The sequence below is a fragment of the Eptatretus burgeri genome, chromosome 9 (assembly GCF_056783735.1).
Source record: "Eptatretus burgeri isolate ZD-2024b chromosome 9, Ebu_testis_v1, whole genome shotgun sequence".
Lineage (NCBI taxonomy): Eukaryota > Metazoa > Chordata > Myxini > Myxiniformes > Myxinidae > Eptatretus > Eptatretus burgeri.
The window spans coordinates 12,580,796-12,596,927 of NC_140969.1; the positions used below are offsets into that span (position 1 = coordinate 12,580,796).

Here is a 16,132-nt window from a genome sequence, read left to right on the forward strand (position 1 = left end):
CAAGCTTTATTGACACAAATACAAGTACATATTATATGGACACAAATGATAGTGTGAAATTTGGACATTTCCAGTGTGTAATTTTGGATAAAAAGTTCCATGAGGAAATAAGATGATAAATAATTTACATGATGAGTGATGATGTTGGGAACAAATTTGTAAAATCCACAATATGATCATTATTTGTTGGTCCACTTGTATCGTTTGTAGATGGGAATATTTTGGAGAATAAAATAATATGAAATAATCTTGAGAATCCTGAATTGTAACAACAGCAGCTGGAAACGTCACATGTGGTGTCAGTGTTGCTCTGCATCCGCTTCCTCACGGATATGCTGAAGGTTCGTTGGTCGCTCTACCTTCTGACGTGGAATCCAGTTACGCTGAGGAAGGAAAGCGCACACATGCGGTTAGAAATTCAGGTGATTTGAGGCAGGTATTAATTGTGAATTAACACACCTGCGGAAGATAGGAATGACTTACCATGCGAAGATCCATGAGATCTTGTAGCATGAAGCGGACACGTGACGACATTTTGCGCTCTTTCAATAAGTTGGCCAAAACAGTGAAATGCCCATCCATCTGTCAAGACACAAGAATATGGAGTTCATTCAGTAAAATGAAGATGTCCAAGAAGGATGATTAAAAATCGCCAGAAGAAGAGTAAACGTGTTTATCAGGTCAGGTCAGGTCAGGTATGGGAGCATGTGCCAGAACAGCGCGTCGCTGCGTCCACTTTCCGCCGGTACTCCGGGGGCCTCCGTCTGGCCATCCCCCAGGCAGATGCCAGGCCCATCCCCATCTCCTTGAGATGATGGTCAACCTGCTGCAACCATGAGGCACGTGGTCGGCCCACTGGCCTCCTCCACTCATGAGACTCCCTCGCTGAGAGAATCTGGTGAGCAGGATCAGCGTCAGGAAAACGAGCCACATGTCCATACAGCCGCAGCTGACGCTCACGGACTATGCAGGTAACAAATCTCATCCGAGTCTCTCTCAGCAACCGCTCGTTGGACACAAAATCCGACCAGCGATAGCCAAGGATTCTCCGAAGAGACCTGGTACCAAAGGAATTCAGTCTCCGTCTCAGATCCTTGGTCAAAGTCCAAGTCTCGCACCCATAGAGCAAGACTGGAAGTACCAAGGACCTGAAGACTCGGACTTTCGTCCTCCCGCACAGGTACCGGCAGCGCCACACCCCATGATCCAGTGAATCCATGACTCCCCAGGCCCGACCCAGACGTCTATTGACCTCCGGCTCACAACCTGCGGAGACATGAATATCACTGCCAAGGTAAGTGAATCTATCCACGACCTCAACATCCTCACCACAAACAGACACAGACAGGACAGCAGCATCCAAGATGTCACCGAAAGCCTGGATCTTTGTTTTGACCCAAGAAATCCGTAATCCCAACGGCTCCGACTCCTCATTCAGCACCTCGAGGGCCCCCAAGAGGATGTCTAAAGTCTCCGCAAAGATGACTGCATCATCTGCAAAATCAAGGTCCGAGATCTTGACATTGCCAAACGATGCACCGCAACTTGATCTCTCCGACATCCTCCCAAAAATCCAGTCCATACAAGTGCTGAAAAGTGTGGGGGCAAGTACACATCCCTGACGAACTCCAGTAACAACTGGAAATAAGTCAGAGGCGGTACCACCACACTTCACAGCACTCTCAGTACCAGAGTAGAGTTCAGACATCAGATCGATCAGTTTCGGTGGCACCCCACGAAGACCAAGAATCCTCCAGAGGACATCCCGATTCACTGAATCGAACGCTTTACAGAGATCAACATAGGCTGCAAGCAGCCCCTGCCGAAACTCTCGTCTGCGTTCAGTGAGGACACGAAGAGCAAGGATACGGTCAATCGTTGACCTCTTTGGTGTAAAGCCTGACTGCTCTGGACGCTGGTGCTCAAGCAGATGGTGGCGAACCCTATCAAGAATTATCCGAGCAAAGACCTTGCCCGGCACTGAGAGCAGCGTCACCCCTCGGTAGTTGTTGCAGTCTTGGCGATCACCCTTCCCTTTCCAGAGAGGGACAACAAGGCCCCTCTTCCAGTCAGTTGGGATGATGCCTGTGTTCCAGGCAGAGCACAAAACTGCATGCAACGACGCGAGTGCAGCATTTCCACCAGCCTTGAGAAGTTCAGCATGGATGCCACAGATCCCTGGAGCTTTGCCCCGTTTCAACTGGTTCACCGCAGCCCGTGTTTCCACAAGCGATGGTGGACCACAGTTGATTCGAGGGTCAGCAACAGGGATTGTAACACCCTTGACGTCCAACTCGACAGCTGGGGGATCAGCCTGGTACAACCGCTCAAAGTAACCGGCCCAGCGGGCCTTCACTTCAGACTCCTCTGTCAAGAGCCTACCACTCTCTGCTCGAACTGCAGTGCTCCGAGGGATGGGCTTGGATGAACGTAATGCGCGAATTCCCCTGTAAGCGGGACGAGAATCACCTGTCCACAGGTGATGCTCTACCCCTCACAGATTCCTCGCACATAGGCCTCCTTGTCCACCCTCAGTGCACGTACAGTTTTACGCCTCAGCTCCCTGAACAGCTCAGCTCTGCCATTCAGCCTGGCCCTGCGACTCTGGTCAATGGTATCCAGTGTCCCTTGAGAGACAAAATTCTTCTTTGCCCTGCGGTGAACTCCAAGGCATCCACCGGCAACATCAAGGACGGTGGTCTTGAAGGTGCTCCACAACTCTTCAGGACCCCCAAAGCACCCAGACCCCCAAGTGTCCACTCAGCCTGTTCGCAAACTCCTCAGCTACTCTCTCATCCCTGAGCTTGGCAACATCCAGCCTAGGCTGGGATGGTACCATTCTCCAGGATTTAAGGTGCAGCTTTAGAGTTGCTACAACAAGCCTGTGGTCAGTATTGAGGAACTGAGCACTCCGGTAGACCCTGCAGTTCTGGATCATCCTCCAACGACCGTCAATGAGGACATGGTCAATCTCCTTTGCCACACCGCCAGCGTTGGAATACCAAGTCCAGCGATGAGCTTGCGGGCGCTGAAACCATGAACCAGCCACCCTAAGTCCATGACTTCTTGCAAAGTCAAGGAACTTAGTGCTATTCTGGTTCATAGTTCCTGACCCATGGGGATCAACACACACCTCATAACCATCCCTATCAGTTCCAGTCGATGCATTGAAATCCCCCAAGACTAGAAGTGTATCTCGTCTGGGGCACTGATCAACCACAGACTCGAGTGTGGCGTAGAATGCATCCTTCACGGTAAGATCACTCACCTCAGTCGGAGCATAAATAGAGACCAGGGAAATGACACCTAAGGAGTGACGAATCCTTAATCTCATAATACGCTCGTTGACCGGTGTTACCTCAATTATCATTGGGGTCAGCTTATTGGACACAGCTACAGCAACTCCTTGGGTATGGTAACCATCAGAGCGACCAGACCAATAGTAGGTGTAACCACCCACCATTATCTCGCCGCAATCCGGTCTCCGAACCTCAGAGAGAGCTGCAATCCCGATGTCCAAACGCTTGAGCTCAGATGATAACAGAGACAGGTGATCATCCTCTCTTAGGGATAGGACATTCCAGGCACCCACCCGAAGGGACCGCCTCAGGTTAACCCAAGGAGACCGCCGTCTGGTGGACGACACCTCAGCACCACTCCGACACACTCTCCCGCAATCTGACCCAGGGATGTTACCCCGTGGTTTCCCTCCTATCAAAGATTGGGGGTCCCGAAGGCTTTGCCCCAATCCCATCATCCGGTGAGCTGCCCTGCGAAGGGAAGCTGCACAGGAGGTACTCCTACGGAGTGGGTTTTCAGATTTTTTTGCGTTTTTGCGTTTTGCGGAATGAAGCGTTTTACGGTGGCTGGAGTGCAAATCCTGCCACCAACCTCCTAATAAGAAGTAACCCAACTGCAGGAGGACGTCCGCAGACACAGTTGGGCACTAGATATGGATGGCCGTTGGCTCACAAGGAGCTCCTCCGCCCTTTGAGGCGGAGTTTATAAACGTGTTTATAAATCCTCAAAAATGAAGATTCCTTACCATTGAGGCTTGTGTCGAGTCGAGGATCTTGCCAACAACACCAACGAGCCGACAGAAGCACTCGAGGGACAGCTCTCTCCCATCATCGAGCAACCCCTTCACTGTCGTGGAGATCAGCGATTCATGGAAAACTTCAGCGTTGAAAAGTTCCCCGATGAAGACGATGTTTCCCAGAGCACGTCGTCGAGCTTTCTCTTTCGACGTATCACCGTCCAAGCTGGAGTTCACGTCAAATCCTTTTTTCACCTCATTCTCACAGCTTTGAATGAGGAGTGTGCGAAAGTTGAGGATGTTATCTGGCCGGCTTGTTTCCTTCACTTCAATCTGTGAAAAATCAAAGAATATTGGAAAACGAGATATTATAAAATAAAGGGGGAATATATTTTTAAAATAATTTTTGAAGAGGAGTGGTGGGTGGAGATAAATTGAGAAAATTAAAAGTGAAAATGGAAGTGACGGAGTGTAGCGAGGCCTGGAATGAAGTGGTGGGAGTGGAAACAAGTTTGGGAGGAAATATCAACAAGGAAATGAGACTGTTGTGGCAGAATGTATCATTGTGTGAAAAGGGGAGGTGGGGGAGGGGGTGGAGAGAAGATATTCTCATGTTTCAGAAAAAGATATCTGTTGGTAGTGTTCTTCCCGTCATGGGTTGTGGTGGTGGTTGACTTGACTTACCTCTGCAAGGTGGTGGCACATGGTGGCATACACCCCTGAAAATTTTGATTCCATTATCGCCTTGTCCAGGACAAGCTGTACAATGTCCTTGAGATGGTCTTCGTTGGCGATATGGATGACCTTAATCTGATTTATTAGTCGATCAAAATTTTCAGGTGTAATTTTGTTGAGCAAAGATCGGAACTTTCGAATGATATCCTTGGGGAAGAAAATGGGAGTGAAAATAAGGAGGCATCATTCGTGAGGAGTTAAAATAATGAGTGAGTGAAGAAAGGAAAGTATATTTTAACATTAAATCAACACGAATTACCACCCTTTCAAATATAACAACAAGCTCACCTGATCAGGACTTGATACGTCTTCTTTCTTGATGGGTCTCCAGGCATTGGTGGTCGTTTTCAGTTCCACAGAACCAGTTATCACGTGGTTGATAACTCGAGGACCCTGTTGAACATAATGAATAATGTTTCAAGTAAAACATCAACAGACAAACATGAGATTGATAATTATTGTGAAACAACAGAATTGGAATTGCACAATTTATCATTTGAGAAGTGTTTGTTCATGTTCTTGTTTGTTCGTGTTCGTGTTTGTTTATCTGTTTGTTTGTGTTCTTGTCTGTTTTTCCGTTTGTTCAAGTTCTTGTTTATCTTTTTGTTCGTGTTCTTGTTTGTTTATCCATTTGTTTGTGTTCTTGTTTGTTCGTGTTTGTTCGTTTTTTCTTTGTTTGTGTTCTTGTTTGTTCATGTTTTTCTTTGTTTGTGTTCTTGTTTGTTTGTGTTCTTGTTTGTTTATCCGTTTGTTCGTGTTCTTGTTTGTTTATCCGTTTGTTCGTGTTTGTTCATGTTTTTTCTTTGTTTGTGCTCTTGTTTGTTTGTGTTATTGTTTGTTTATCCGTTTGTTTGTTCATGCTCTTGTTTGTTCGTGTTCTTGTTTGTTTGTCCATTTGTTCATGTTCTTGTTTGTTTGTGTTCTTGTTTGTTTATCCGTTTGTTTGTTCATGCTCTTGTTTGTTCGTGTTCTTGTTTGTTCGTGTTCTTCTTTGTTTATCTGTTACTTTGACGTCAATGTTCTCATGAACAGAGCACAGAATGAGTTAAAAACTTTTGGTTGTCCTCGGGGTGTGCACAGGAAAGTTCTTGGGGTAAAAAGGTTTCATAGCCCCCGGGGTTCAGTGTGGGGGTGGACACCAATTCCCTCGATGTAAATGTTGATGTATCATGCCTCCTGGTGTAAATCGACATTGCAAGTCAGAATAAAATGCGCCATGTTCGAGGGAATCAATCCTTACCGAAGGACTTGTAAATATGATGTTCTGAAGGAAAACCAGATTGGAAAATGATTCGAAGGTTCAGGTCAGAGTCGTTTTCAAGCTTTTGATGACTCAGACTGACTTGGTTGTTTTTAGTATACTTGTTAACGGTGGTGTTTGTGTTGGGTTCTTGTGATTGTGCTGCTCTACCTTATTTTCCTGTCGTTGATACTGCTGTGGATTATTTTGATGCGTCTGTCGCTGTTGTTGCTTCCCTTGTTCACATGAAAGCTGTGGACGTGGCTGGTGCTGGGGATGCTGTTGACTCTGCTCCAGTTGTTGAATCCGTCTGTACAGTTCGTACATGGCTTTTATGGATTCACTGTGCTTGAACATCATTGTTTCCAGGCATTTGTCTTTCGATTTCAAATCCGTCTCCAGAAGCACGACCTGCAGGTGATTAAAACACATAAGCACAAATCAAGGGAAACATTATCTTCATCTCTTTGGTTTCTGTTATTTTGTATTCAAAGGTTAGACAGTACAGAGCAAGTTCCACTTTGTTAGACAACAGTTGCTTACTTGGCGACGGTGCTCATCATTCTGTTGCTCCTGCTTCTGTTGCTGTTCCTGCAGGTGCTGTTCGAATTGAGAAAACTTGTTGTCCAGGTATGTGTTATGTTCCGTAAGGACATTCAATACGAATGACATCTCGTTGTATTGATTGTCCTTTGTCAGCAACTGCTGAGATAGCAGCTCGACCTGTTCGGCAGAAACATGACAGTCATTCACAGGAAAGTTCCTGATTTCTGTTCTACATTCCAATCAACAATCTTCCATTTGTAAATGTCCCATTAGCAGAATGACCCCTGCAAGGTGTTAAAACTCATCAGAACATGTGCAGGTGAACATGATGTTCATCCCTTCGCATCGATAGTCCCACATGTTTGATTACGGCTCCTTACTTGCTGGCAGCTCTCAACGTTCTTCTGCCGCTCTTCTTCGTGCTGTTTCCGCTGCATCTCAAGCTGAAGTTGCACGTCTGAGAATTTGCTCCTGATGTTTTTGAGATCTTGTGAAAGTGCGTTGTTTCTCACCGTGATCTCACCGAGTTGATCATCCTTCAAACACAAACATTGAGAAAGTGCCTCGACCTGTGCGGTAGAAACATGGCAGTGTCATCAACGTTAAAGTTACTGTTTTCTCTTCTACATACCCAGAAATAAATAGTGACAGGTTTGAAAGATAATTCAAGATCACATAGCTCACAGCTGATCACTCCTTCGAATCCTTCATCAACAAATAGCAAGACCCTAAGGAGATGTCCCTCTCAAGTCTAAACTTCGTTCAGCTCTGGTGCAAAGTTCACATGGAGTTTCACAAATTACAATCAACAGTCCTCTATTTTTAAATATCTCATCAGCATCATGATCCCTGCAAGGTGTAAAACTCATCAGAACGTTTACAGGTGAACATGATGTTCATCCACTTGGTATCTGTGGTCCCACATGGTTGATAATGGTTCCTCACTTGTTGGAAGCTCTCATCGGCCTTCTCTTGCTCTTCCCCTTGTCGTTGTAGCTGTTTCTGAAGATGAAGTTGGACTTCTGACAACTTGGTCGAAACGTTTTGGAGACCCTCTGAAAGTACCTGGTTTTCCATGGTGAGCTGATGGAATTGGTCATCCTTCACATTTAACTGTTGTGAAAGCACCTCGACCTGTACGGTACGGTAGAAACATGGTGTTCATGAAGAGATAGAAATAGCAAAATGAAGAAACATCACCAAAGATAATACAATTCACACAGAGAAGCAAAGATGATGATAATTAGTGTATATAGTGGATTCAAGCTCCAATTGTTCTTCGTTTTCCTCTTCCTTCTGCAACTCTTGTTTCACGACCAATGCATTTTTCATTCCGTTCTCTCATTCTCCTCTTCCTTTACCACTTGCATCTCTACCACTTCGTTCTGTTGAAACTCCTCGACCAACGGCCTCTCTTTATTTACCTTTTTCTTGTGTTCGTACTTCCGTCCACATTGAAAACTGCAGAAACAAAGACGATGCTTGTCAGTTGGAGAAACAAGTGGTTTTATAAAAGATAAAAAGCATGTTCCATGAGTGTTACATTGTTGTTGGATATGAAACATTGAGCTTTCCAGTAACCCTTGTGTTGGCTAACGGGCAAGGTAGCTGCTTAACATCTGAGGATGTTGAGTTTGGAACTCCTGTCAACCGTTAAATTAACATCAGGGAGGGTTGACTCAGCTTGTCATCATTCCAAGATCGGAAAAAAACGAGAAGTAGCTTACTGGGACGGGGGCATGCATCAGTGAGGAAGTAAAGGTTTCACCAAAACAATTGTTCCTCCTCTTCTTCATCCCTTTTCTTCTTCCAAAATAATGAACGCAGACTATAATTATTGCAAAATTAGCCAAAAAAATTCTCAAAACGGATAGGATCGATTCAGGTGGCTGGTTAGATGGCTTCGAGGGAAGCACACTTGCCTCTGAGCCGTCGAGCTTTAAATGTGTGTGCCTTCCCTTAGATGGACGATAAACTGGGCATGAGTTGGTGGAAAGCAAAGATCCCACGGTGTCCCTCACAAAGAGTAGAGCTCCCCTGGCCAGCCCCACAATAATGTGGCAATAATCGTGGCCAGAAGAGGAGAAGAAGAAGAAGAAAAAGAAAAAGAAGACAGGATTTATTCAGGAGAATGACCCAAGGGATGATTCTGATGAAAGACAGAATGATAGTTTTGTGGGAATGGCTCATTGGGGTGAAGATTCCAAAGTTGAATAATAGTTATTTACAAAGTGCATGCATTTGCATAAGAGTGAGCCAATTTATTCCTGGTGTTGGTTTAATGGTTTGGGTGGTGGGCTTGGGATCTGAGGGTCCTGAGTTTAAACCAGTCTTAACCATTTGAATTAATATGAGGTGGGATTGACTCAGCCAGTCATCCTTTTGAGCTTGGCGAAATGAGTACTCGCTTGCTGGGATGGTTGAGCCATTTGAATATCTTGTGTTGGAATGGTGACCTGTCCAGGATTGTGTCCAAATAGTCCTGGTGGATGGATGGAGCTAATTTTATTGTGATATCGGACTATGTGTCTATTTTTTTGGAGAAAGCTGTCACCACCCCTCCCTAATATTTATCTCTAAAACCGCTTTTCCCTTAAATCCCTTATTAATGTTCTTTCCTTTGTATTCTGTCTGAAATGTGCTGTAATTGGGAATTCGGCCTCACAAAGGCATAGGCTTTGGTGTGAGGGTGAGCCCCAAACATTTTCCTCAAACATTTGAGGATGAGTCAAGAGGCTCAGGGGATGGGCTTCCAGTGATTGATGGCCAAACGACCAACATGTGCCGTGGGGGAGCAGCCGGGTGACGGCATAACTTGGGGTGTGCACCAAAGGGATAAAGATGGGTGAAAAAGGGGGCCGGGAGGAGATGCAACTTCGTCCACACTGTGGGAGCTTCATAGCTTTCTCTTCCTGCACGGTCAGCACATTGGACAAAACCTGCCTCATCGGCGCTTCTCCGACAGAAACCTGCAATCCTTCCTGTAATCCCGTGAGGTTGCGCTGCAGCTCTCCACCATCGTGCCTGCCTGCATGCGATCTGACCTCGGCGCGAGACTGGACGAGTTCCCCACCGTGCCCCACCTTTCCCTTTGGGACTTACTGAGCTCAACTGAGCACATCTATGGTGTTCTCTGTGTTGTCATGGTGTCTTTGAGGCTTTCAGGTGAACTAATTAAGGACCTCCCATTCGCACAAAACCCTGGCAGGTAGCGTATCATAGTTTGTATTAATTGGATAGCCATTGGATATTTTGATATGCATCCCCTGTTGTTTAACACACTTTGCGAACCAACTTGGTCTCCATGGAGTGATTCGAGTTGCCCTGATGAAACGCCACAGCATGGCTCTTAATTGTCCGTTCCTATCATCCCATTCGAAATGTATCCCGCGTCCGGCACGGCAAAACTGCTCGAGCCACCAATTCCGTGCCGGACGTGAGTGAAGTACCAGCACGTCGCTCGACCGGCTGAGATGATCCACCGAAGTGTGGTGAACCAGCACATAAGCCCTTGACTCTCATTGGAACATCTGAATCGGTGGACCAGTGTGACCACTTTAATCATGGTTTGTCAGGATTCGGACAGGAAACTGGTCTGGTTCCAGTCGACTGTAACATTATTTCATGTTTCCATGACAGGTTTGATTGGTGACTGATTGCCACGTTACAAGGAGAGTGTGCTCCATGTTCTGATACTCTCTGTTGTCATTGGACCAGACATTAGTTTATCAGACTTGATTGTTCGTTATAATTTAATGTAAACTTGTTTAAAATTTCTGAACTATCTTGTCCCCTTGAATGAAGGCATTACAAATGTTGAGGAAAAGTCACTCGTGTTCTTTACCAGTGAATGCAGGGTGTCTTTCTCTGCCTCTTCTTCCTGAACCACCGCGATGGTTTCACTGTGATTACCCATGAGAAGAATAACAAGGCAGTCATAATAATCAAGACATTGCGAACTCTGGAAAACGTTCCTTCCTCCACCGCAACATTCTGGAACATCTATGGAAATAGATGAGGGCAGGGACAGGAGAAATGTTTATTCCATTTTAAATAAAACTAAACAATATTTTTACAATTATTTTACGAAATCCAAAACTTTGTGATAAAAATACATTTTCTTAAAAAGTACAAACACAATGGTTCATAAAACGTGCAATGAGGGATCGCAACGAATAAAGGTCAGACAGGGAAGATGAAATGTGGGATTTCAAATATGGGAAATATGACCTAAACTAGCGTGGTGGCCGCTGTTCTCGAACCCATCGTTTTAGCCGACAGACGAGCGGCTTTCCCACTACATTGGTGTGGGAACATCAGTATCCATGAGTCACGACAATTGACGGACTATTCACGCCTTATATAATCTGGATAAAATAGAAGTCACTGAGTTATTGGGAGTGGAACTTATTTTGTCCTTCACGGCGAACACTCACCGGACACCGAGACAATGGTGTCCCATGACGTCATAGACGGTGAACTCGTTCAACAATTGAAAACAAATCTTAAATTCCACACTTTCCGTAAATCCGAACTTCACGACACTCCTCATTGTTTCACAATGGGAAAACCAGAAGAAGAACAATCAGAGATTGCAGACCCTCATCAGGACTTGTTTTTTGTGGCGTTTGTGTTGTGTTTGTGAACTGGTGTGTTACGTAATTAATAAGAGACATAATTAGAACTGCCACTTTATAACTGCTGGCAATGATAACCGGGTCTGATGCTGGCGGTAATGACTGGGTACCAAGACGTCCCGCTTTGATGCGACCCCACTTTGATCGGACACCTGACCCTGACCCATGTCGTTTTTTTATTATTATTATTCAATTGAATTTAGAATGGGATTGAAATGAATTCAATTCAGATCAAATGGAACACCAAATTGGTGCAGTCCTGCATTGGAGTAATCAGACAGAACCCGACCAAGCAAAAAGAAAAGATGGAGTCATCAGGACAAACCAGGATAGCAATCGGGTTTCAGCTGCTTCCCCTCTACCCTCAAACCCATCCAAGCACAGCCAAATGAGCCTTATTTAAAATAAATAAATAAATAAATAAATAAATAAAACCCACATCAAAAATATTAAATAATTCTGGCTGCCAAACCAGACTCCAAATGAAGTTGAAATTTTAAACATGTATTCCCCATCACGACAAGATCATCATGATGAAGTTTCACTTCGATTGATCAAGCGGTTCCGAGAGAAAACATTATTTGATATTTTTCTTCGATCCAATATGGCAGTGAAACCACGTGACCTATCGATTATTCCTTCACGAACTTGTACACCCATGGATTGAGGAACATTTGTTTGTGAAGTTTCCCCTCGATCTGTCCAGCCGTTCTGGAGAAGATTTTTTTTTTTAATAGGTTTTCGGGTAAATCCAATATGGCTGCCAAAACACATGACCTATGATGTCATACGTGTGATACTTTTGTTCCTCATGGATAGACGGTCATACTTGTAAAGTTTCGCCTCGATCTGATTCGCCACTTCAGAGAAGAAGATTTTTGAAGTTAAAAAAAACAAACAAACAAACAAAAAGGCTGCCGAATCATGTGACCGATGACGTCGTCATTTTTTTTTTTCTCTGTGGACCATTTTATCCCAAGATGGCCCTCAAAACTTTTCCAATTGATGAGAGGTGGCGTTCTACATACGCAATCGTGATATCATAACGAAGACTCCGATGACGTCATTTTAAAAATTCACACTTGTTCCCCATGAGAAGTACTTGCCGGTGCCAAGTTTCAATTTTTAACTTGATGCAGTTTCAGACACAGAGGTCCAAGTTTTTTTTCCCCGTTTTTCCAAATGGCTGCCCCCACCACGTGACATACAGCGTCATAATTATCAATAAAACATTCTCCTTGAGTAGAGGCTCCAATGGTGAAATTTTTTGCCTTGATCCAACAAGCGGTTGCGGAGAAAAACACAAAAGTTCTGAGTGGACAAAGAAACAAACAAGAAAAAAGGTTGCCATGGATACCCCTCTCCAAAGGTTGCCATGGATACCTCAAATTGTCCATTTCATTGCTATGAAAATTGACAATCTTAACCAAAGCTCAGGTCAATCGGATGAAAATTGATAATTTTTCGATTGAAATTGGTGATTCAGAAGTTTAACCTTCAATTGACCTTTAACCTTTTGATATAAAAAAACAGTTGGTTTTACAATTCAGTGATGAACTCTGTAATTGCTGTTTAATCTTCGAATTAATTGGATAAAAAAAATGATGATATTAGAAACTTGACCTCAAGATGACCTTTGAAATGAAAATCGATCGGTTTCTCAGTTGAGACGATCTCTCCACCTTGGTGAAGTTCCGTGAAGATCGGTTTTTTTATAGACTTGCTCATTGAACATGGAAGATGCTCATTTTATCGACTTTTCATCCATTCATCTTGAACCTGATGAACGACCAGAGGACTTGGATCAACGATTAATGGTCTTCATTGAGGACAGTTTATTGTTTCTGGATGGAGGCCAATCACACCGTGGGGAGGATAGAACCGAGGATGAAGAACTTTCTGCTTCACTTGAAAAAAATGTTGTCTTCCTCACGTGGTTAAGACTCATCAACCCAGACTTACCCTAGTTAGTAAAACAGAGGAACGATACAGAACCACGGACTCGCAAACTTGTGTCCGTCAAGCCGGAGATTTCTCAAACTTCATCATCTTCGGATGAGGAAACGAACACAAACCGAAAACGATGAAGTGATGTTCGTTTGGACATCTCGTGTGAAGGTATCTCATGGTCAATGTGTCGGCTCTCACTCACCTGGGAATGTCAGGCTTAAAAACTTCAACGGCCACAAAGATCAGGGGCTTTATGTGTTCAGGTAGTGAGACTGGATCACCACTTCGTGATCAAATGTAAAAGGATCCCCGAGCAGGACCACAAATATTGATTAAAAGCTCGGAGATTGTGAACCTCTTGGAACAGTGGGACGATGATACGGACAACCCCACTGTGGATTCAACAGGTGTACTACCTGAAGATGGCCGAGTTTATTTTGAGAAAATGTATCACATTCATGATGACGTTGATGTTCTGTAAAGACGGTTTGAAAATCGGTTAATACCGACTGTCTAATCTGGGAAGGGGATAGCAAGCCGCTTGTTAACGGAACACACCCCCAGGGGGTTCCAGAAGGAGTAATTGTGTATCAAACCCCCCAATCCCACGAAAATAATTTCCCCAGAAAAGGCAGCACGAGCGGCCATGACGTGCTCAGAACCCCCCCGGTGTTTACGAGCAATGGACGTCCTCACAAGAACGTTATTTTCCTTTTATAACGTTTTATATTTGAATTACACCTGATGTGTTCTCTCGCACCTTCACACGGACATCTCCTCGGATCGAATTTCCCCTCGAATCAAAAACAGAGAAAGTTAACCTGGAATAAATGATCACCTGTTCGCTCTTCCATCAAACCATCAAGATATTTCACAAACTACAAAGGTATCAGTTCCCACGGTGTTGTCTGCCTTCCCCGAGTACGTTGGTATTGTTTACAATCCCCTCTTACCTGCTGCGGTGGTCGGAATGTTATGAGACCGACGAAAATGAACAGTCCGGTAAGGAACCACATCTTTTCTCGTTCTCGGTACCCACGGAATGAAGGTTTCACGATGTACGGCTGTTTTTATTGGTCTTTAGAATTCTCATTGTGACGCTAACAATCACCATGACGTCACAGAGACTCCTGGACTTTAGCCACGCCCCCTATTTTTCCTCATGTATATTGATTGTATCAATCTGTACGGGTATTATTTATTTATTTTTGTTGCTCAGAATAATCTCTGTCAGTGAAAACCACGTGACCCAAGGTTGACGAACAAAACGAATGTTTTGTCTTCCAAATATTTTCCACCAATGAGTGGTGTGCAGGGTGTTTGAAAACGTTCAGTTTGATAAGTTGGGGCACTGCATCACGTTATCTGATATTGCACAACACACGTGGATTTCTTTGTTTATGTTGATGATAAACCTTGTTATAAAGGAGTTTACAGAGTGAGTAATGGTGCACGTACTTGTTCACTTATGACTTCATGGGTCGAGATTGAACCTTCATTTTGTGTGTGCATGTGCGTACGTAATAAATAGATAGTCTTTACAAGATCCCCACCATCACGTTTTATCATGATCTCTGCCAGCGAAGGTTGATGGAGGAGATGTTTTCACACCTGTTTGTCTGTGTGTTTGTCCACAACCGCTTCTCGGATTGAGAGAAAATTTTCAGCATTGGTGCGACAACTCATGCAGAATGTTTCAATGTTAATTATGATGTCATAGGTCACGTGGCCATATTGGAAAAATGGGAAAACTTTGAACCTCTATATCTCTGAAACTACACCAAGGAAAAAATTGAAATTTGGCACATAGCAAGTACTCATGGTGAATGACAGTGATTTTTTTATGACGTCATAGGGCATGACGTGATTTATGACGCCTCCCTCTCCCCTCCACTACGCCACCCTCCCCCCCTCCAGATATCTTCTTCTTCTTCCTCTTTCGGCTTGCTCCCGCTAGGGGTCGCCACAGCGGACCAACTGTCTCCATTTTGCTCTCTCCTCCACATCTTCCATTGACACTCCGACCACCCGCATGTCCGCCCTCACCGCATCCATGAACCTCTTCTTTGGCCTTCCTCTTCTCCTCCTGCCTGGCGGCTCCATCTTCAACATCCTTCTCCCGATATACTCCGTTTCCCTCCTGTGCACATGTCCAAACCATCTCAATCTCGCCTCTCTCACTTTGTCTCCAAACCGTCCTACCTGCGCTGTCCCTCTAATATACTCATTTCTTATCCTATCCATCCTCGTCACTCCCAACGAGAATCGCAGCATCTTTAACTCTGCCACCTCCAGCTCCGCTTCCTGTCTTTTTGTTAGTGCCACCGCCTCCAAACCATACAACATAGCTGGTCTCACTACCGTCTTGTATACTTTCCCCTTCACTCTTGCAGCTACCCTTCTGTCACAAATCACTCCTGCAACTCTTCTCCACCCACTCCATCCTGCCTGCACTCTCTTTTCACTTCTCTCCCACACTCTCCGTTACTTTGGACAGTTGATCCCAAGTATTTAAACCAATCCACCTTCCCCACCTCAACTCCTTGCAACTGCACCATACCACCACCCTCCCTCTCATTTACGCACATGTACTCCGTCTTACTCCTACTGACTAACATTCCCCTTCTCTCCAGTGCGTACCTCCACCTCTCAAGGCTCGATTCAGCCTGCTCCCTACTCTCCCTACAGATCATGATGTCATCCGCGAACATCATGGTCCATGGAGACTCCAGTCTGATCTCGTCCGTCAACCTGTCCATCACCATTGTAAACAGGAAAGGGCTCAGAGTCGATCCTTGGTGCAATCCCACTTTAACCTTAAACCGGTCCGTCATTCCTACCGCACACCTCACCGCTGTCACACTGTCCTCATACATATCCTGCACGATCCTCACATACTTCTCCACCACTCCCGACTTCCTCATACAATGCCACAACTCCTCTCTTGGCACCCTATCATAAGCTTTCTCTAAATCCACAAACACACAA

General features: G+C 44.8%; 1 protein-coding gene across 3 annotated transcripts; it reads right to left on the bottom strand.

Moving 5' to 3' along the window:
• Positions 1 to 6: 6 nt before the first annotated feature.
• LOC147019550 (uncharacterized) lies at positions 7 to 14,466 on the bottom strand. Of its 3 annotated transcripts, none has more exons than XM_085894124.1 (12): positions 14,098 to 14,466; positions 10,402 to 10,559; positions 7,982 to 8,018; positions 7,503 to 7,691; positions 6,938 to 7,093; positions 6,555 to 6,734; positions 6,183 to 6,422; positions 5,060 to 5,164; positions 4,721 to 4,918; positions 4,046 to 4,369; positions 484 to 582; positions 7 to 383 (listed from the first exon to the last, which is right to left on the bottom strand). In XM_085894124.1, exons 1-12 carry the CDS (start codon positions 14,158 to 14,160, stop codon positions 300 to 302), a joined length of 1,833 nt encoding a protein of 610 aa, XP_085750250.1. In that variant the 5' UTR covers positions 14,161 to 14,466; the 3' UTR covers positions 7 to 299. The 3 variants fall into 3 exon arrangements, with proteins under 3 accessions (XP_085750250.1, XP_085750249.1, XP_085750251.1); XM_085894123.1 differs by having other exon boundaries at positions 6,938 to 7,126; positions 14,098 to 14,460; XM_085894125.1 differs by lacking the exons at positions 7,982 to 8,018; positions 14,098 to 14,466 and having other exon boundaries at positions 6,938 to 7,126; positions 10,402 to 10,567.
• Between the last annotated feature and the right edge of the window lie 1,666 nt (positions 14,467 to 16,132).